Source organism: Benincasa hispida, chromosome 2 (genome assembly GCF_027475165.1).
Source record: "Benincasa hispida cultivar pf3 chromosome 2, pf3_genome.v1.1, whole genome shotgun sequence".
Classification (NCBI taxonomy): domain Eukaryota; kingdom Viridiplantae; phylum Streptophyta; class Magnoliopsida; order Cucurbitales; family Cucurbitaceae; genus Benincasa; species Benincasa hispida.
The window spans coordinates 70113416-70136561 of NC_143479.1; the positions used below are offsets into that span (position 1 = coordinate 70113416).

A 23146-nucleotide genomic window follows, 5' to 3' on the forward strand; every position below is an offset into this window, starting at 1 on the left:
GAACATTAAAATAAAAATTGTTACATTATCTAATTTTTAAAAGTTGATGAAACTAAGATAAAATTGTATAATATTTATTTGTTACATATTAAAAAATTACTATTTAAATAAATAATTAGAACTACGTGATTTTACGTTTATTATATGTATGATAATTTTTGTGGCTATACTTGTAGAGATTTTTTATTGTATTTTTTTTAAAAAAATTATCGTTAATTTTAAATGTTTGAAGGGTTATATTTCGTATATTTTCATATTGAAAGTTGAAATATTTTTGTTGTCTAAATTTTAAGTGAAATGTTAATTTTTAAATTCTTCTCACATTGAATTTTGCGGAAGATATTATTTTTATTACCATGTATTACAATCGAAGAATAGCATTTAAAAAATGGAAAGCAAAGGGCATGAAAGAAAATAATCTACTAAATAAGAAATTTCATTATTAACTATAAGAAATATTCAGTACACTTTCCTTATAATATTGAGATTATGAAAATTTTGTGTAGAGCTACTAAATAAACACATATAGGTATACCCAATAACAAGAAAATTACACTATATTACAATTTCTTAAAAATATCTAATTTTTTTTTTTTAAAAAAATCCAATTTAATTGTAACTCTAAAAATTCTCCTTGTGGAAATCAAATTTAGTGGTTGTTTTCCTAGAAAAGTCTTGCGATAATCTCCTTAGCTCTCCTACCAGTCCTTGTGCTCCACAGTAAAACACCCCTGCATTCACATTACAATCCAATTAGATAATATTTGGTTGAATTTACGTGACGACAACATTGACGTTATGTTAATGTCACTAATGATCGAAACAAAATAGAAATATAATCCAAAGTTCAACGATATTTATTAGTTATAGTCGTCTATTGATTAATATGCAATATGATCAGAAACTCAACTTCGTAATATGTAAATTTAGTAAAGACTTACCAACTCTTTGATCAGGGTGATTAACAGCAACATGCTTCAGGACATTACGCCAGTTGGGCCTAGCAAAATGAGTCTTTACCCTTGTCCCGGACACAATATCGACGCCGTTCTTGGCATGGTTGAGATCTTGGAGCATGGTAATGAGGGCAGACCGAGCATCGCCCTCTTCGTAAACGCTGGTGCAGTAGTTGTGCAGTTCAATCACCCTGTCTCGGTCGTTCTCCGCGACTTCATCCATGACACCTCTAAACCATTCGAATGAGCCCTGCTCTCGGGTCACCCAGTAGAAGTAAGCTCGTTTGGTGACAAAGGGCTTGGTTTGCTTATTGGCAACACCATTTTCGATGTCTTTCTGCTCCTTGATGTTGTTGAGTACATCCTTGACGATGCTGATCAGTGGGGTGGCGCCGATCCCCAGCCCCACGAGAAGAAGAACGTCGTATTGTTTATAGTCTTGTGCCGGAGCTCCGTAGGGTCCGTCTATCAACAGCCTTGGCAACCTGTAGTACGACTTTTGAAGTGAGAAAAACTGACATTTTGTTATTGATAACCGTTTTTACATGTAAAAGAAAATTTGAAAAGCACGGTTGAAATAAGTACCTTATTTTGTTGCTGCTTGGACCAATATCAGCCCTCAAAAGACCACTTTGATTAACAGATGGAGCCTGACATACCTATTGACAGAGTAAGGCAACATTCTTTTAAAAATAAAGTTCAAAATATTCAAAAGCTCGCTTGATAGTAAGTCTATTTATGATTTTCAATTTCACAAACCGTGCTGGATTACTGATGAACGAAAACAACCTAGTTCTTTCAAACATTTAGTTAATTTCAGCCAATGGAATCGTTCCTTTTAGTATAACCAAGTATTTATAAGTACCTTAGAGAAAATGGTTTTGAGCTGGGAAGTCCAGTCTCCCACAGTGCGAATGTGAATGCTCAAGTAATCATCCCCTGGAGCCGATGTAATCGAGAATGGATGCCTGAAAAAAATTTAATCACATCCGTTAATTTCAATAAAACCAAACATCATGGTTGATCATGATGATCATGGATCAGACGGTGTAGGATTTACCATTGAAAGGGAGAAATAGCAGAACAGTTCACAAATATGTACTGGCCACTTGTGTATTTGAATCCATGAGGCTTTGACATTTGCAATGCCAGAACATTTCCAGGATACACAGCAACCTGAGAGTTTTCCTTTTTCTGTCAGCATATAGTTCTTGGTACTTTTTTTTCTCTCTAGAAAATTAGTGAGTTTTCAGGCAAACGAACAAAAAGCAAAGAGTAAGGGCGTAGACCTTTGAGATCCTCACTGTTTTGTAGCCCGACCGAAACGCACGAATCAGTCTTTCACATGCGTATAGCAAAACTGGGACAGCTAGATACATCCATGTCTGTAGTCGATAATGAAACAAAATGTCATTCAAATGTCTGATTATGTTTTTTGTTTGCTGTAAAGTTTGAATTGAATGAGAATGCTCACCGTCTTTTTGTACCATTTCTTGGAGAGATAGAGGTAGTACCCATGGATGATGAAGAGGACATAGACAATGACAAAGAGATGGTGAGAGTACCAGAAGGCATTAAAGCCTGTGAGTCTCTTGATGATTTTTGGTAGGTTTAGGCGGTTGCGGCGAAACCATGGCTGGGCCAAGGTGAACGCTATAATCATCAGCACCACCATCACCACCCCAGTCCACCCTTCTGTTCCCTTCACAAACCACCAATAGTTATTTGGCCGTACGTCACCAAAAAACGGCTTCATTGGTTCATATTCCGCATCCGTCGCATGAAGTAGCTTTGGAAAGTCGCAGGTAAGATGTGCTCCAGCATGTAAAAGGACCCCAATGGCGATGCCAACAGCAATTACCTAAACCAAGCAGATGCAAATGCACATGAGATTTTACGTTAACTATTGTACTAAATTCGTCTAAACCAATCCACTTCTGCTTCTGAGTTTAGCAGACGATATTAAATCTTCTATACACAACCTTCATGCTCCTTACGTGAGTTTTATTTTATTCATGAAAGTTCTTCTTTAGCTCAATTAGTTGGGACATATATCTTAACTAAGAGGTCAAATGTTTGAATCTCCCACCACCATATATTGTTGAACTCAATCAAGTAAAAAATAATAATAACAATACCGAGGAGAATGATATTGAAAAAGTTAGAAAATTATAAATTTTACTCTCGACTAAATCCAAAAACTTTAACTAATCTTTCGTGCATATTCTAAGCAATATCAATCAAAATCTAATTATGCCATTTTAGTTTAAGTTCATAAAATTTAGTCCCTAAGCATTTAAAGAACAACCATTTCCCCCCGTAAACTCTTAAAATATAAACCAGTTTCATCCTTGTTATTATTTTACCATCTGATATTCTTCCCTCAGTGCCCACCTCACTCAATCCAGTCCATCACATACTTGTCCAATACTTAGACTCAAAGCTATGCTAAGCCAAGAATCAAAATGTAAAGTTCTTACAAAGTCAATAACAAAAAGCGATATTCTAAGAATTCAGGGACCAAAATGAAGAGACCCAATAAAAGTTAATGATCAAAACAGAATTTAAACCAATCATTTACCACAAACTCAGGCACATGAAACCCAACAGCACCAACAAACACATTAAAATTTGAACACAGAAAAATGATCAAACACATAGTGGGCAACGTGGAAAGAAAAAAGTACCTTATGGAAATTGACATTGTCATCAAAAGGGACAACAGAACCAAGCTTGGTCTTACTCCGGAGCCAAGTAATGGTATTCCTACAAACAGGGAGAAGGATAATGGCCATATTGAACTTGAGAGTCTCGGCGGCGCCTTTGGCGGTGGTGACACAGTAGCCCATGACATGGAAGACGGCTCGATGGCGGTACTGAATGAACTTCCAAGTAAAGAGAGCAGCACAAATGGCGAGCCATAGAGAGAAAACCCAAATGCGCTTCCAATTGTCTTCAATGAAGTAGCGGAGTGAGCGGTATGTGCGCTTGATGGGGTTGTATTCCTTTGTTGGTACTAGCTTTTGGCTTAGTAGTTGGCTCAGCACTCGGCTGTCTGTCACGCGGTTCGGGGCCGTTGCTTGGTTTGGGGCTTGCAAGAGTAGCATTTCCAAGTTGTATAGCTGGGAAAAAAAAAATCAATCCGTATGTAGATAATTTCATCGATATTTTAAAAGTATTCTAAATTTGATTAAGAGTGTAATAAAAAAAAAAATTAAAAACCAAACCGATCCATTACTTTAGTTTAGTTTATTTTCGAGGATGGAAATGGACATCTTGATTTGCATTTGAAGAAAAAAATATAGGTTCCGTTCGGTTTTTTTTCCTTATTGAAAAAACTAGTCAAAATCGAATTGAACCAAGGGTATGTATATACTATTCAAAACAAATTCGAACAATAAGTCCCTTTTAGTATTTTAAGTATTATTGTGTATCTATGTTTGTTGTTTAAAAAAAAAAGACCATTTATTATATTGCATATATGTTTCTTATTTAATTTTAAAAAAGGCCTAGGAAAAAAAATGTCCAATTTGAGTCCAGAAGAAAAGAAATAGATCAAATTTTTATTTTGAAGGAGCAAAAAGGATCCATTCAAAAGAAAAGCGAAAATAAAAATTTTTAAAAATGAAAAAAGAAAAAAAAAAAGTCAAAAACTGATAACCAAACCGATAATAAACTGCACCAACAAAAATCAATACATTGGTTTTGTTCTTTATTGGACATTGGTTTGATTCATTTCTTTATAAAATTGATCAAATTGGTTTTGTTCTTGTTTTGTCTCAAAACTGATAAAATCAAATCGAATCGAATTTCACTCCACGTTGATAGATGGTTTGAATTGATATTTTTATCCTATCATAGAAAAATTAAAGAAACATAAAAATATAAGCAATAATTGTAGGGTTTTTTTTTTTTTAAAATAATTTTTATGTTTTCCCCTTTTTTTAGTTCAATAAAGATTGAATATTCAACCATTAAGACTGATTAATTAATATTTTATCCACTATAAGTTCAAATTGACTGTTAGTAAAGAAGTGATGAACAGAGTTTGGACTTAGAATTAAAAAAAAAAAGTAATATTTTTTTAAAATAATATCTTTAGAGCTTATTTTATAGGGTTGGTTACATTATCAAGTATACTATACTACTAGTCAATAAATGATATATTTAAATATGGCTAATTTGAGTGATTGACTACTATACATATTAGTAATCTTTTGTTCCTTTTTAACAATTTTTTCTTAAAAAAAATATATTTTTGAGCAATAAGAATATGATATATTACTTGATATTATAATTTTATGTGCATATTGAAATAATTATTTACAAACCTCAATGTATCCAAGGTTGTCTGGATCCAATTCTTCCATAATTAGAGCAGCATATTCTTCAGCATCATCTTTAATTTTTGACAACTTATTAGCTGAAGCACTAAGTGCAATAATCTGAAAAAAAAAAAAAATCTTATCATTCAATAAATAAAGAAAAATATTTAAATGATCAAATTGCTGAAAATATCTACCAATAATAATAAAATATCATAATCTATCTACAATAGGTTGCGACAGTTAGATAGACAATAAAATTTTATTAAATTTATAAATATTTTGATTTATTTTTTATATTTAAAAATACTCCATTAATAAAAGTAATTATTAAATCATATTAAGTGGTCAAATATTTAGCTAGTGATTGAAATGTGTAGTCCTTTTATTTAATTTTGATTTTGTATAAATTTTAAGAAACACGATTTAATAATATTTATTATTACACATTTTTTTTTTATTTACTCTCATTTTCATTAATTAAAAACATGAGAAAAGGCAATATTTATTCCTAATGAAGGATTGTGGTCCTCTCAATTATCATTTTAGTCAATTATTAATTATAACAATGGTGAATTACTGCAATATAATAATGACAAATTTTTTTTGAAACAATAATAATAACATTTTACTAACCATTATTATCAAGTTGATCAATGATTTAAGTTTTTTTAAATATATATTTAAAAATTAATTCTATATGCATATTTCCTTATATTAAATATAAATTTACGAATAACTCAAAAGATAATATTGCTAAATAAAGTGTTTCTGTTTTATTAGTAGCAAGATTTCCATTTTTTATAAATATAAGAATTTTTGAATGACATTTTTCTTGATTAGTTGAAACATTCTTTATTTTGTAGGATAACCGTAGCATTAAATTTATATTCACATATAGATATTTCAATATTTCCATAGATTTGACATCAATACGAATGATTGATCAATATTTCATATTTCTATTATATTGTAGAAAAACTTATAAAACATAAAAAAAATATGCAACAAAAGGTCATTAATGTAAAATATTAATATACATAATAGATATATAAACTTGTTTAAAAATCATAAAAAAATTTATTAATTTAAATTTATTAAAAAAAAATTTAAATAATTTTTTAAAAAAATTTTCATTCACATCGACATTTTATTAATATTTATGTCGATATTTCCCCAAAATTAAAACTTCAACGTTTTCGCCACACCAATGATTTAAACCTTAATGATAATCAGTAATACTAATAATAACCCAAAACTATATTCTCTTGATATGAAAACTCACAATATTTCTTTCTGAAAAAAAAAAAGTCAAATAAAAAAGAAAAGAAAGCACATAAATGATATAATTTAAATAAAATATTACAAAAATAGTAGCCAATCAATGTATACACTAATCAGTGATTGTTATTTAACAATACATGTCTTAACCATCATCTAAAGAAAACAATAAACTTTTATTAATCAGATTTTTTTTTTTAATTTGCTATATACTATTGTTATTATTAGAAAAAATAACTTTTTGGTTTTTAAATTTTAGGTCTAATTTCTATTTAGTTCATAGATTTCAAAATATTATACATTTAGTCATTAATTTTTGAATTTGGTTTCCATTTAGATAAATTTCAAAATGTCACAATTTTACTCTTAACATTTAAATTTTGCTTCAATTTAGTACCTATATTTCAAGATTTACGTTTTAAACTTCTATTATTCACTAAATACTCATTTTCCGTATTAATTTATGTTAATAAATTAAAAATCATTAAAAAAATTATAATTAATTAAGTTTCACCATTTTTATCACTTTGAAAATTAATTTTAAAATTTCACTTTATAATTATTTTTAATTAATTAAAAGAAATTGATGTTAATAATTAAAAATGAGTATTTATTGAAAAATTGAGGTTAAAAATGTAAAATCTTGAAATCTAAAAACCAAATTGAAACAAAACTAAAATCTCAAGATTAAAATTATAACATTTTAAAGCTTAGAGATTTAATGGAAACAAAACTGAAAAAAACTAAATGTGTAATATTTGAAAATTTAGAGACGAAATAGAACTAGACCCAAGAATATATTCTCTCCTTATTATCATTCATTAATTTCCCTCCAATTACCTCTTTGACTTCTTGTCCAGTAATGCGACCATCGGCATTCTTGTCCACCCTGCACGATCGTACCATTTTGTGAGACGAAGTTCTACTTCAAAGAATCTCCATATCCATGGCGGCCATTCTAGAGAGGGAATGTTCATTGAAGAGAGAGAGAGAGTGAAAAACAAGATTATTCTTACATATCGAAGAAGATTTGAAGCCTTGCATCGAAGCTTTCATCGATTATTTGCTCCCAAAATTCACGCAGTTCCCCCTTCGTTATGGAGTTCGAACTTATCCCTCTTCTTCGAGCCAACGCATCGAACAACTCACCAGCGAACTCACTCGACTCGTTCATTCCTGATCCATCAACGAATCCACAACTCCGATCGGTAAAATTTCACAATCATTGCTCAAACTCAACACATGATTTATGATATATATATATATATATATATACCTATGCATCTTGCAAATAACGACTTCGGAAGCTCTCCGTTAATGGAGAGTTCATTGAATCGATTCTCAATCTCTGACCAGGCTTCACTTCCGACGCTTTTGGTCATGAATCGTAGGCCATTTAAGGCACGACTAGCACCGGATTTGGTTCGGTCGATTCTATTGAAGCTTTTAGAGGAAGTCATCCGTCTCAATTCCTGCGATACTTGCTTCAATTTGAATGACAATTGAGAGCCTAGCGTCGGACGTTTCGTCTCCAGTCGGCTTGCTAGCATTGCCGTCTCTGAATCTCCTCCTTTGATGTTCTGAACTGAGACTGTGTCGTCGCGAACATCTAAGGTAATCTCGACGTACTGATCATCGTCTTTGATTCTCATAGTGCTTCTTGTGCTACTACTGTAGCTGTTGGTTCTTTTGTAGGCGACAGATGGTCCTGTTAATGGACCGCTGAAGCCGACTCGTTTGGAGCTCCCTATGCTCTCTGTATCTGACCATGAATCTGCAGGTTTGTTTTCTTGACCTTCCATGGTTGGATCTGAATCTGAATTCTCTCTGTTTCTTATATGCACTGTGATACGCCCACCAGGTGTTTGTTGTTATGCCTGAGAGACAGAAAAGTTAGTAAAAAGTTAGCCATCAACCCAATTATTAAAGAGAGAATAGTTGGCGACATCGTAAGAATGCATTCCCTCTTATCAAATACATAAAAAAATAATAATAATAATAATAATAATTTAAAGAAAGAAATAAGAAGATTTTGCATATGATAAATTATGATGGAATAATTTAGTGGGATTTACGGAGATGTGTGTAGCATGTTATAAAGCTAAGTATTTTTCATTATTAAAAACCAAAAAATATGGTTTCCTAAGGGTAGTTTGGTCTTTTCAAATCTTATTGTAGGCTATAATAATTCCAACACTAATGTATTCATTTCCCTTTCCAATGAAAAATGAAAATCATAGGATAAAGCACAACAAGCAATCCCAACTTTCAATATTGGAAAATGGGCATTAACTATTATCCTAAAAGCCAGCTTGTGAAAAACTACACACAAATCAATGCCTAAAGCAGAGACTAAGAACAGATGGAGGAGAATCAACAACAATGGAAAAAAAAAACCCAAAACAACACTAATGATTACAAAACCAAAAAATCAAGAGGTAGTTTAGGAAGAAGAGCCAAGTAAGAGAAGATTTTGAATTGAGTCTATGTACGTAGCTGACCTTTGTGAGTTTTGAGTTCTGGATTTGAGAAATCTGTAATTGTTTTTGGTGGAGAATTCGACGCAGTAATTCAAAGAGAAGAATGGGAAAGGTTGTGAAGTTTGAAGATGGAGGGGAGAAGGGAAAGAGCTTTTATAGTTGAGAAGGAAGATTATTCAAAGTTAATGGAGTTTAATTCTAGGGGCGCATCTGGGTTGTGTGGGAGAGAGAGAGTGGGGTTGTTGGCCATTTAGCTGTTTTCTCTCAAGAAGAACTTCTTTGTATTAATATATCAATACTTGGTCAATCTTGTCTAACAATGTTTACAATATAACAAATAAGGGAGGAAATGGAAGATGAAATGATCCCAACTTTACCTTTGGCCTTTCTATGGAACTCATAATGACCCACCACAATGAAGACTTTAGTTAGAATGGGAAAATGTGGTAACTTTTTTTCTTTTTATAAAATAAGACAATGTTTTATGACTTTTGGGTATTACTTAAAAAAGTTTGAAGTAAGGTTTAACACGTTGATATTAATGAAAATGTTAAATTCTTAATTTTATAAAATTGTCGGCTGACTCAATTTAGAAATAAATAAATATATTAATGGAAATATTTGTCGGAGACATAAACTTTCGTGACTTTATCATGAATACATATTTCGAATAAGGAAATGACTTTGATACTATTTTTTAAGGACAACAAACCTCCACATATTTCCACAATAGTATAATATTGTCCATTTTGAGCATAAATTTTCATATCTTTGTTTTTTGTTTCATCTAGAAGGCCTCGTACTATAGAGATAGTTGTCATTCTTCATAAACTTATGAACCTAGAGACATAAACCTTCATGACTTTATGTTGACTACATCTTTCGAGTCAGGACATGACTTTGTTACCATTTTTTAGGGACAACATACCTTCACGACAATAGTATATTATTGTCCACTTTGAGTATAAATTTTCATGTTTTTCCTTTTGGTTTCATCTAAAAGACCTCATATCACGGAGATATAGTTGTCATTCCTCATAAATCTATGAATTTATGATCATTCATTCTCTTATTTAGTTAACATGAGACTTTGATCGTATTTCTAATAATATCGATATATCGACTAAAGCTTAATATGGATATGTACTCTAGCCGAAAGGTCAATTTTTTGTTTGTGTTTTTTCTGGAGTAGATTTCCTTGGGAGAAATGTGGAAATTTCTTCTTTTCTTGCTTCCATTTGGAAGATGTTGATTGACAGTAAGTTTCTGGATTCGACTTTATTTCTATTTAAAACTTTTTTCGAGTGACTTTATCTTATTTAAAACTTTTTTCGAGTCATATTGTTTGACAATCAATAATTTTATATGATAAAGTAGGTCTTTGTTAATATTTAGGAAATTTAGAATAAAATAATAGAAAACACCTTTTATCTTTATCTGATCTTAGGATAGAAAACACGAATTAAAGCGCTTGATAATTGATAAAGTTATTTAAGTAAATTTCCGAAATCATTTTCAATTATCTAGAGTACAAATTATATCAAAATTTTGAAAATTTATAAAATGGCTGAAAGTAATCCCCAACTTACCAAAATCAAACTATAAATTACTGGAACATTTTGGCTCTAAATTCGGGATTGTGTAACTCAATTTCATCAGATTGAACTTTAAACTTTAATAGTGGGTACAAATTTCACTTTAAATTTGTTGATATGCACCTAATTTTTCTTTAATGATACACTTTCTTTGATGAAGAATTGTAAAGAAAAAAAATTAATTTCTGTGTCTTTAATAAATTATAAAACACATATTTGATACAAAATTAATGGAGCATATAAATTAGAATTTTGTTAGAGATTGATGAGTTTTGAGAGATTTATTTGAGTTGATTTTGTGTATTGTTGGAGCTTAATTTTTTAGGAATCTTGTTCCCATTGAAAATTAGTGAGTTTAGAAAGGTTTTATTGTTTATTAAAACTAATAGATAAATTTAGAATACATACCCCACTCACACACACACAAACACACATATATATATGTATATATATATATATATATATATTTGAACTAGAGAAGTCATTTTGTCTTTAGCTTAAATAGGGTATTATCTATTATCATATCAATGCGAACAAAATTGGTTTGTTAGCATACATTAGCTAAAACGATGGCAATAAACAAGAACAATCTAATATATATATTTTGAGAAAATCTCTCTTATATTGTTAAATGGAAAAGGTTTACGTACGTTTGCATGTATGATATATTTAAGTTTCAAGACATTATTTGATAACGATTGTTTTGTTTTGTTTGAAAATTTATATTTAAAATTTTAGTCAATTGAAAAGAAAAAAAAGTATAAAAGCAAAATCTACTTTTTAAAAGCCTTTTTTTTTTCGGTTTCAAAATCTCAATAAAATTTAATGAAATTTCATAATTTTATGTGATTCATTTTAATAATGGAACAAAAATATTATTTTTTTATGGTTCGTAATTCTAATAGTGAACCTTTAATATCGATACAAAAAGTTCTAAAATTCATTGGTACTGTTGAGTTTGTCGAGGTTAGTGCTCTTCTGGATGGTATTATTACCGTTGAAGAAGTAGAAATTTATCCTTTACGGGTTGAAACAAATTCAATGTTTCTTTGGAACATACTTTAAGGTCGGGACTATTTCAACAAAGAAGTCTAAGCATTTGTTGATAATATCTTTTTGTCCAATAATTTGTAATACCATTGCTTACATACTTCAAGAAAAAGGGACTCTCCTGATGCTTAAAATGACTGTCGGGAGATAAGTCCCTCTCTCCCGACTGCGTAAGGGCGGCATCGGGAGTGCTCGATAACTTCCGACGCCATAAGTGAGGTGTTGGGAGTTGGTAAGAACTCTCGACGCGTAAAAGGCAGGTGTCGAGAGATGGGAATGGAAAACCATTCTCCACGAAGGATCTCCCGAAGTCTCCCATGATCGTCGGGAGATATAAAAGAACTCCCAACGAATAAAACAATTCGCCGGGAGTTGGGTGTGGGTGACACTTCAAGTTAGTAAGATATCCTAAACTATTTAAAATTTTTATTCTTCAGATGGTAGCTGTTTTAATATGTTGCTATCCTACAGTTATAGTAGCAAAATAGTTATATCTTACTATTAGTTTTATGATAATGAATTGTTGGCTATCCTGCAGTTATGGTAGCCAAACAACTGGATTTTGATGTGTTTTGTGGAGTTTTGTGTGTTTGTGGAATTTAATATTGAAGTTTGAATGTTGTGTGGGGTGGGTTGAGATTATTATTTTTCTGGGAAATTGTCGATTAATGTTGTATGTTGAAAAGTAGTCTTATATTTTTTATGTTGAAAAGTAGTCATTTGTTTCGTAAAATTAACTTCACAAGACAAAAGACAGAAATAAACTTAACTTTATGAGACAAAAGACTGATTTTTACGAGACAAACTTCACAAAGCAACTTCACGAGTTCATTTCTGTCATTTGTCTTGTGAAATGATTTCACGAGACAAAATTTGTCTTCAGTTTCACATTACGAAACGTTACTTCACGAGACAAAGTTTGTCTTTAGTTTCACATTACAACCTAACGTTTCGTGAAGTTTGTCTCGTGAAGTAAATTTGTGTTCAGTTTCACATTACAACCTACTATCCATTTGTCTTGTAAAGTAACTTTACGAGCGTCTCATGAAGTAACTTCACGAGACAAAAGACAGAAATGGACTCAACAATATTTTTTATTTGCTTAATAATGTTATACATTTTAGGTTATTTAGATCAAATTAAAAAAATTCAAATTATTATTATTTTTTTTTAAAAAAATGACTATCTCCCGACGATGCCTATACATGCGTGGGGAGTTCTAAACTATCGACGTGGTATATGAAGCGTCGTGAGTTCCAATTACTCTTGATGGTATATGCTTCTGCATCGGGAGATACTCTCTCGACGGGTATATACCGACCAAACTCCTGACGACTAGTTTGTTGTCGGGAGTAGATCTTCGAACATATTTTTGACCATTTCTCGATAATTTGAAACGTAAGAAAAGAGGTGTTTTCTTGTAGTGACATTTTGGCATGTAATGCACGACAAAACAAAGTCTAGTGTTTGGCTTGAAGATCACCTTTGGATCAACATTGTATTGTCCAGTAATTTAATATCTCACTAGTTTTGGTCTTCTTTGTATTACTCAAATATATATATATATATATATATATATATGTATGTATAATGTTATTTTTCATTTTAATAAAAGTTATTGAATATATAAAACGTGAACTATTTAAAAATTTATATTAGTGGCATTATTGAAATTATTAAAAAACATGAGATTAAAATGGTCCAAAATCATTGTTTTTATCATCCTTCCATAAATGAAAAAAAAAATATAGTTTTATGCAATATCAAATTTATTTCATCATCCAAGATTCAAAAGGGACCAAGACTTTATTGTCTTAAATTGTACCAACTCATCCAAAGACAAAATATTCTCCCCATATGTTTGTATGTGTAAGATTAAAATATTGGGGTAGTTAAACAAGAATAATACTATTCTCAACAAAAAGATGTTGTGTTTGGAATAAGTTTTTAAATGTTTAATTTAAAAAAATAAATCATTTTAGAAGAAATTAGAGTATTTGACAATTAGTCAAAATAGTCTTTTAAATGTATTTTAATCCATTTTTATTCAAAATATTTAAATAAAAATGAATTTTTTTTAAAAAAACACCTTTTCATAGGTCAATATAAATACATCCTAGATATCTTGTGTCTTAAATGCAAATTATTCATCTTGCGTGTCTTCCTCTTTTTTTTTTTTTCTTTTTTTATGTTTCAAAAAGTTTGTGCAATTAAAAAACTACTTAATTATTAACATTGTGAAATTAAGTGGCTGGGTATTTAAAAGAAAAATCCATCCAATAATGGTATAACATGACATTTCCATCATTAAATTTCAATGAAAATTTTTAATGGAAATGGAAATAAATAAAATGCATTTTGAAGCATTTAGGTGCATGTGATAATGATTTAATTTTAATTCTCTCTCTCTCTTTTCCTATATATATATATATATATATATATATATATATATATAATTATTGGAAATTACATATAAAAATAATTTCAAATTTGCTATACTTTAGAAAATGTTTTAAGGAGTAGATGAACACAAGATAATTATTAGTAAGTTAGCATGATTTTTTCGCTGAGAAAAGTGCTATCAACCAGCCTTTAAAATACTAGGAATAAACTATTGTTCAAATATATAAAAAAAAATTCAAATATTATTTTAGTATTAAATGTTCAACCTTCATCTTGGTTCCTATATTTTCAAAATGTCTATTTTGATATTTATACTTATAATTTTTTTTTTCATTTGAGTATCTATATACAAAAACTCTATTTTGATCTTTTTGTTTTTGAAAAGAGACCATCTTAATCTATACGTGGGATCCCAAATTCTTTATGAAATTTAGGTTTTTGTAATATTTGAGTATTATTTTAATTTTTGAGATTAAATTGAATTATTGTAAAAATATAATTCAATTTAAATTTTTTGCTTCAGTGAAGGAATTTTGGAATTTAAGTTTTAAATTAAAGAGCATTTGAGATTGACTTCAATTTTAATTTAATTTAGAAATTTGAATTAAAAATAAGAGAAGGAAATTGTATTATTTTATTTGGTTAAGGATTAAAGATTTTAAGAGATTTGGAGATTTGGATTCCTAAAGAAATTTAAATTGGATTTGAAATTTAAAAAGGAAATATATATATATAAAGGAAAAGATTTGAGATTTTGAAATTTTGAGAGGGAAAAGGAAATATATATATACGTGCAAGGGTTAGGAGAGAAAGAAAAATAAAACAAAATTTCTTCTTCTCTCACGCGCACGTATTCCTAATAATATGGTAAATGACATCACCTAGAGAAGTCATTTACCATTCATCTTCATTTACATCGATTTTATCTTCCATTTTCACTTATAATACACTCCTAGTGCACATCACGAAATCACGAACAAGTTTTTGGTGCCGTTGTTGGGGATTTAGCAACAAGGCTAACCAAAATTTTGCTTGTATCTTTTCTAGAAAAAATTGCAACTGAGGGAGTATTACAAGCTAAGCCTAAGCTTGTAAATGTTTTATGAGCGTGGAAAACACTCTTGAGCTCTTATACGACCTCGAAGTTGAAAGAATCTTTAGACGAAGAAACCGATCGAATCGTTGTCGAAGGTTAAGGCAACAACCAAGATAGTAACAACAAAGAGAACAACAAATGGTGGATGATCAACTAACTAGAACTTAGCTCAACAATTAGCCAACGCTGCCCTAAATCCAATCTTGATGGTGAACAACAGTACACGTCCAATGCAGGAGTATGCGTCTCTAGTGCTGTATGACTTTTCGCCGGGGATCATATATCCGACACTAGATGGAACGAGATTTAAGATGAAGTCTGTAATGCTTCAGATGCTTCAAACTGCAGGTATTTGTATTTTTAATTTTTTTATGAGAATTTTTTAGTTTTGTTTTATAGCTATAAGGGTACCTGGAACATGAATCATGGTCAATTTTGGCAATTTTGAATCAGGGTCAAGAGGTTTTTGGAGCAATTTTGGCAAGTTTGAATCAGGGTCAAGTCGAAGAGGAACAAGTGATGCGTCCCGACCCAATCGACTCATCACTTGAAATTGATGAAGTGGAGCGTTATGCGATGATGCTTGAAGCAGAGTTGGAAGAGGAATAAGAGAGAGAAAGGGAAGTTGGCTCGGATGCATCACAACCTCACCAATCTGATGCAGATGAATGGTCATCGAAAGGAAAGAGAGTGATGAAGAAAAGAAAATTAATTTTGGAGGATGAAAAAGAGCAATTCACATCTAGTCCGGAGGGTGCGCACATGAGAGCTGCTTAAGGTCTAGAGTGTTGGAAAAGGAATTGGAGCGGTACCAGCCTGCACGATAGGGGCGAAGGAAGTTTGCCCTCCAAAAAGAGTGGGAAAATGAATTAAGGGAGTTAGCACAGGAAGCCAAAGCACATGAGGCGGGCAAACGCAGGTAACTGCCGCGTTACCTAAAAAGACCAAAGGGAGGAAGCACCAATTTAGTGACATCCTTGCCGAGAAGGGCTTCTTCCTCGAACGCAACCCATTTCCGCCGTATATAACCGAAACTGTGGACGCAATGGGCTGGGGTCAGCTATGTGTTGGGCACACGAGGATTTGGCCCAACCTTGTCCGCCAATTTTATAGAAGTGAGTTTGATATGAAGAGAAATATGGCGTTCGTTGATCGTGTTTTGGTGTGCTTCTCAGCAGACAAAATTAATGAAGTGTTCAATATTGCAAGAAACTCGGACGCAGAGGGAAATCGCATCTTGGAACATCCAACTCCAAGCTAGATAGAAGATGCGTTAAGAATAGTGGCCAAACCTGGAAGCACATGGCAAACATCAAGAAGTGGAGTAATGATCTTAGCTTCCAGGAATCTGAAACCAGATGCAAACTTATGGTATTACTTGATTAAGAAAAGTATCATGCCTACAACGCATGATGAAACATTATCAAGAGAACGCATCCTGGCCACTTATTGCATCATGCAGTGCATTCCTCTAGACATAGGGAGGATAATCATGGACCAGATCAAAGCCATTAAAGCAAAACCATGAGGACAACTTTTCTTCCCTTGGCTGATCTGTGCGCTGTGTGAATGCGGGGCATCCCTTTGGGGGATGATTATGAGGAAATCGATGGTCTGAAGATATCAAGTTAATCAGGCGTCTGCTTCGCGGTTCGCCGCACCAGCCTGCCCTACCTCGCAAGGACGCAACAGCCAGACCTCGACCCTCCCAACGCGCCCTCAAAAGAAGACGCGTCCGTGTAATTGAACACAATGACGAGGCTTTAGAAAATGAAGATTACGAAGCGGAGCATGTGTTTACGGATGAAGAAGCGCGGCCAGACTTAAACATCCCTTTCCCAAACTCACCTTTGGCTCCGCAAGAAGGGATTCTTGATCCAACGCAGCATGAGACTACCAATTTAGATCAAGAAATCCCTAGTCCCCTTCCTTCTCCCTTATCAGCTTCAATTCCAACTTTTGTACCTCCTCCAATTATTTTTGAACCAACTGGGTTAGGATTAAGCAACGCAGGAAATCTTGAAGACCCGGTTGAAAGAGCCGAAGAGCCAACACCTACACAACCGTGCATTGATCTTGACGAGTTGAAAACTTTCATTAGCGATCAACTCAGACCACTGGCTGCGTCCATTGAAACACTTCAGTAGCAAAATAGGGTTCTAAGGGATTACATGCGGTAGCAAACAAGAAGAATGCAGGACCAGTTTGTCTATACAACGCAATATATTAATCAGGTTCTAGTTGGAATGTTTGCCTTGCCACGCTACCTGCCCACCTAAGGAACCCTCTGCACTTCATGGATGAAGACCCTGCAGAAGAATGTAGGGATGACGCGCCAGCAAAATAACTTTGGGGGTGTTGGTTACTTTGTTTTATTTATTGATCTTTTGTATTTGTTTGTTGTCTGTTTATTCCATTACTGAGTTATCCAATGAAATGAATGAAATTTTTATCATTTTTCATCCTTGCGTTTGTCCTTAACATACATTTTTTTTTTCTTTAGCTATTTTTCTCGTCTTGTGCGTTGATTTACCTCAATGATATTAGTAATATGAAATTTATAAGTATAGAGTAGGAGTTAGGAAAATCAACAAAACCTGAACTTTTCTAAAAAGTCTACATGTTTTCTTTCTAACGCATGCAAGCTCTAAATCAAAACTCCTTTCTAAATTCTCAAAGCCTTTTCGAAATTTTGTTTCTCTTTTAGCAATGAAGATTTAGCTGATCTCCAAAATTTGGGGGTGAGGGAAATTCGAGTTAAGACGCATTCATCGAGTACATCAAAAAGAAAGGAAACAAAATAGAAAGATGTTAAACGCAAACTTCTCTATCAATACTCTAAAAGAAAACCTCAAATTGACATGAGTTAAAAATTGGAACAGGCACTTAGCCGTAGTTGGATGCTCGCATGACACCCGTGGGGGCAAGCCGAAACGAAGTTAAGTCTCCTAGACCAATGCATCTCAAAACTCTGCTATCTAGTTTAAAGAAGCTGTATCTTGAAACGCATGCATGCTAGATATGAGTTTAGTTGTGAAGGGTTCTCACCTGTAGTTGGATGCTCGCATGACACCGTGGAGGCAAGCCAAAACGAAGGTGGGATACTTGGAACAACGCATGGGTAACCCAAAATTCATATTTTTTCTTTTAACGGCATCTGTTTAAAAAAAAAAAAAAAAAGAGTAAAAGCATCTAACGCATTGCTGGATTAGAAAAAATGAGAATGTTTTGAGAAACGAAAGGAGTTGTTGACAAGAGGCTTGCTGCACCTGAAATAAAACATTCTTCCTTTTAGAAAAGAATCAACTTGCGTTACATTTTCCAAACTCCAGTCTCAAGCTTATAAATGAATATGATGAGAGGTGAACCCTACACACTAAAGACAATGGAGATAATAAAGAATTATTTGTGGAATGCTCAAGGACGAGCATTGTTGAAATTTTGGGGGTGTGATAACTTGTAGAAATACAAGTTATTGTGGCTTAAAAGTTGGGACAATTAGGGTCTTTAATGATAAAATCTCATCACTTTTAGAGAAAACGCATTGAATTACTCGAACACTATCAAACTCCTACAAAAGAATGTTTATTGCTAAAATACTGCGGCATTAACGCATGATATTGCAAGATCTCAACAAATATTCTAAGTGTCGTAGACAAAGGTCTAATGCATGGGGCATGCGTCGGAGGGATTCAACACAGGGAAGATTCATTGATTGAGGCCGTTTGTGTCAAATCACCACTTGCAAGCTTGGGCATCTACAGCAGGCGGTGTCTGAAAAGCATCTGAGTGTCAGGCGGCTGACCAGGGTATGAAATTTAATGCTGCCCATCATCAAGTTGGAGAAGACCGACGCCTATAAATAGAAGAAATCCCACCAGATGAACGGATCTTTTAGCTCATTGCATATTCTGAATTTTGAGATCTTAGAGCTGTGTTGTGGTAACGAGAAGAACAAGAGGAAAAAGAACCATCACCATCGCCGATCAAGGAGCGGAGAAAGCTGAGCTCGAGAGAGAACTTTCTTTCAATTCTTCCACAAGTGGTTGTACACGAGATTGTACTCTGCGGCTTGACTTCTTTCATTTCATCTTACTTATCGTTTTCATCATCTCATTTAATTAAGTGTTGGTTTTGTAAAGACAATCAATTTCTTTATAAATTCACATATTTGATCTATCATACTTCGCCACTGTTTATTTCTTGTTTTATGTTGGATGCATCTATAACTTCATGCAAAATTCTACTTCGAATCGCTTAAGTCAACTAAATCAATTGGTAAAAGCAACTTTAGCTTAAATTATCCTAGAGAATAAGCAAGCCAGCATCAAGCTAGAAACGCTTAGTACATCTAGAAATAGACGCACTGTTTTATTGCATCCTGTGACTGACACATACATCCTAGAGATAGGTATTGTATGACATTCGCATTGAGAAGTGCCGAATAGAAGTCTAAAGCATAAACGGAGATAAACAAGTCATCTTATTCGCATCATATTCTTGTTCGTGTACATCTAACTTAGATCGACGCATATCACTTGCATCAAACTCCATTTTCACAAGACCCCCTATTCTCTCCTTGACCCTTTTGTATCTTCTTGCATGCACATAATAACTTAGTTTAAATAACTCATTTCTACATTCACTTAGGATATTTCTACAACAGTTACAATGCAAGGTTTGTGTTAGCTTTAATTTGAATCTCTGAGTTCGACCTTGGACTTACTAAGAACCCGAGTTGGATTTATACTTCGATCTGATTCATGAAAACTTGAACGCCTATAGAGGAGTGTCATGTGTCCTGTTGCACATCATTAATGCATCAACGTGTCACTAACACATCATAAACGCATCAACCCATCATTCATATTTACACTTATTTTTCCAATTACTTTATACAATACACTCCTAAGCTCGAATCACGAAATCAACAAACACTATGCGTGGGATCCCAAATTTTTTATGAGATTTAAAGTAAGTTTTTGTAATATTTGAGTATTATTTTGAATTTTGAGATTAAATTGAATTATTGAAAAATATAATTCAGTTTAAATTTTTTGCTTCAGTGAAGGAATTTTGGAATTTAAGTTTTAAATTAAAGAGAATTTGAGACTGACTTCAATTTTAATTTAATTTAGAAAATTGAATTAAAATTAAGAGAAGGAAATTGCATTTTTTATTTGGTTAAGGATTTAAGATTTTAAAGATTTGGAGATTTGGATTCCTAAAAAAATTTAAATTGGATTTGGAATTTAAAAAGGAAATATATATAAAGGAAAAGAGTTGAGATTTTAAAATTTTGAGAGGGAAAAAGAAATATATATATATATATATATACGTGCAAGGGTTAGGAGAGAAAAAAAAATAAAACAAAATTTCTTCTTCTCTCACGCGCATGTATTCCTAATAATATGGTAAATGACATCACCTAGAGAAGTCATTTACCATTCATCTTCATTTATATCAATTTTATCTTCCATTTTCATTTATAATACATTCCTAGCACACATCACGAAACCACGAACAAGATTTTGGCGCCGTTGTCGGGGATTTAGCAACAAGGCTAACCAGAATTTTGCTTGTATCTTTTGTAGAAAAACTTGCAGCTGAGGGAGTATTACAAGCTAAACCTTAGCTTGTAAACGTTTTATGAGCGGGGAAAACACTCTTGAGCTCCTATACGACTTCGAAGTTGAAAGGACCTTTAGACGAAGAAACCGATCGAATCGTCGTCGAAGGTTAAGGCAACAACTAAGACAGTAACAACAAAGACAACAACAAATGGTGGATGATCAACTAAACCATAACTTAGCTAAACAATTAGCCAACGCTGCCCTAAATCCAATTCTGATGGCGAACAACAGTACGCGTCCAATGCGAGAGTATGTGTCACTTGTGTTGTATGACTTTTCGCTAGGGATCATATATCTGACGCTAGATGGAACGAGATTTGAGATTAAGTCTGTAATGCTCCAGATACTTCAAATTGCAGGTATTTGTATTTTTAATTTTTTTATGAGAATTTTCTAGTTTTGTTTTATAGCTTTAAGGATATCTGATATATGAATTTCAGTAATTTACTTTTAATAAAATTATTTATTTCATAGTATTTAATAGGTGTCCATTTAAAATGTATGTTTATAATAACAAGTATAAGTCTTAAGAAATCAGTTCGTTACACTATAAATGCAAAATTCTCATATAAATTTTCTATACAATAGAAACTCTTTGATACAAAGTTATTGCTACCTTTTAAAAAATTTATTTTGTATAGTGTTGTCTTGAAATAGTAAATGAACAACGGAGGTGATAAAAGAAATGGAAAGATTCAAATAGTTACTTCATAAACTTAAAAGGGCCAAAATAAACCTTTCTTAAATATATGGGTTAAATTAATAAAAATTGAAAGTATAAAGATCAAAATGAGTAAATTTAAAATCACATAGACCAAAAAAGTATTTCGAGTTAATTAAAAGTCTAAATTATATGTATAAAAATATACTCTACAAATTTGCTTTTTATTTAAAAGATATCCTCATTATTTTAAAAGTTGCAATATTACCATTGATCTTTAATAAACGTTTCAAAACTACTCTTAGATAAACAAATAAAATAGAAGAGACGTGTTTGAATGTTGTTCCTTTAGATTTTATCTAGTAAACCATCCTAATTATCACCACTTTGTTTTATGTCATTGCTATGTTGATTTTATGTCTATTATTCTAAAAGATTTCTATTTCAATAGTAATTTTGAAACGTTTATGAAAAGTCAAGGTAATATTGTAACTTTAAAAAGAATAAAGATGTTTTTAAAATAAGAGACAAAGCTGAAGAGTATTTATATATTCTTATAATTTAGCTTAGTTAAAAATAGTATATAGTTAAGTATAAACAAATAAAATTTAAAGTTATCAAAACCATTTTCTTTTAGTCTAAAGGGTACAAAAGTCAAGATAATATTAAAAACTTGGATATGAAAAGATTGTTTTAATCAATAGGATGAGGAAAAGACTATCTTAGAAGAAGCTAAAAAAGTTTGAGGATTTAACAATCAATTGCTTGCCAACTTGCCTACCTACTACATAACTAAAATGCATCATCATGTGCACTTCACTATCAAAGGAGATATTTTTTTTTCACATGTCAAAATAATTAAATTAGTTGACAATTTAGTCCTAATCATTCTCCCCCTAACATTTTGCTTTTGAGGAATCCAACCCAACACAAGTAACTTGTAATTGGATAAAATATCCTTTTTTCCTTTTTTTTTCCTTCCAAATTTGATTCTTATCCATAAAAACATGTTTTTTTTTTTTAATATTATAACTATTTGTAAGATTTAGATAAGTGAACTATATATTATAATCTTTTTTTTATCACAAACTGTTGTGTATTATTTAGAAGCTAAATTTAGTTCTTTATTGGAACATAGACAAATATTAAGAATTGTTTAGATCTAAATTTATCTATGTGGTTAAACATAGTATATATTTAGGCTTAATTTAGATGTCGAGATTTAGTGTTGGAAAATGTACTAAAAATTTTATTTGGATATTTCATTCTTTGCAGCAACATGTAAAAAAGAAAAGTGTTTTTGAAAAGTTTTATGAGATGAAAATTAAAGCATTTACCAAGGGTGGTTTGCTTTGGAAACAATATGATGTATCATGGAGTGGATTAAGAGGTTATAGTGCAATTATTTATAAACTTTCATGAGTTCAAGGAGAAGAGTCCATTCTAATTAGTTATTTATTTATTTATTAAAAAAATTAGTTTGATAATAATTTTATTTTTATTTTTTTTGTTTGAGTAATAATTAGATGCAATTTAGACTACACTAATCTTATACTTTCCTTCCGTTTACACACAGAATAAAATTAAAATAATCATTTTTTAAAAAATTGCCACATGGCAATTTTCTATTAGAACTACCTGAGTGCACAAAAATAGGTGTATCTAG

At 31.8% G+C, this 23146-nt stretch overlaps 1 protein-coding gene and 1 long non-coding RNA gene across 3 annotated transcripts; one reads left to right on the forward strand and one right to left on the reverse strand.

The window, feature by feature from the left end:
- Positions 1 to 420: 420 nt before the first annotated feature.
- RBOHB (respiratory burst oxidase-like protein) lies at positions 421 to 9412 on the reverse strand. The gene is made up of 13 exons (XM_039022472.2): positions 9064 to 9412; positions 7839 to 8439; positions 7579 to 7738; positions 7403 to 7451; positions 5288 to 5401; positions 3644 to 4078; positions 2431 to 2817; positions 2246 to 2341; positions 2017 to 2132; positions 1822 to 1924; positions 1542 to 1615; positions 942 to 1441; positions 421 to 731 (listed from the first exon to the last, which is right to left on the reverse strand). Exons 2-13 carry the CDS (start codon positions 8362 to 8364, stop codon positions 622 to 624), a joined length of 2670 nt encoding a protein of 889 aa, XP_038878400.1. The 5' UTR covers positions 8365 to 8439; positions 9064 to 9412; the 3' UTR covers positions 421 to 621.
- On the forward strand, positions 7632 to 20896 carry LOC120070644 (uncharacterized). 2 transcript variants are annotated; one of them, XR_016527799.1, is made up of 5 exons: positions 7632 to 7770; positions 7919 to 8176; positions 8258 to 8342; positions 15138 to 15534; positions 15640 to 19365. It is a non-coding gene; the product is annotated as an uncharacterized LOC120070644 (long non-coding RNA). The 2 variants fall into 2 exon arrangements; XR_016527798.1 differs by lacking the exons at positions 15138 to 15534; positions 15640 to 19365 and adding an exon at positions 20781 to 20896.
- Positions 20897 to 23146: the final 2250 nt, after the last annotated feature.

Bases quoted from the DNA above. Each gene is read 5' to 3' on its own strand.
- RBOHB (XM_039022472.2), bottom strand. From the start codon at position 8,364: ATGGAAGGTCAAGAAAACAAACCTGCAGATTCATGGTCAGATACAGAG. The intron at 2,818-3,643 runs GTACTTTTTTCT...TGCTTGGTTTAG, and splicing joins ACAATGTCAATTTCCATAAG to GTAATTGCTGTTGGCATCGC. The intron at 2,342-2,430 runs GTGAGCATTCTC...TATCGACTACAG, and splicing joins AGAAATGGTACAAAAAGACG to ACATGGATGTATCTAGCTGT.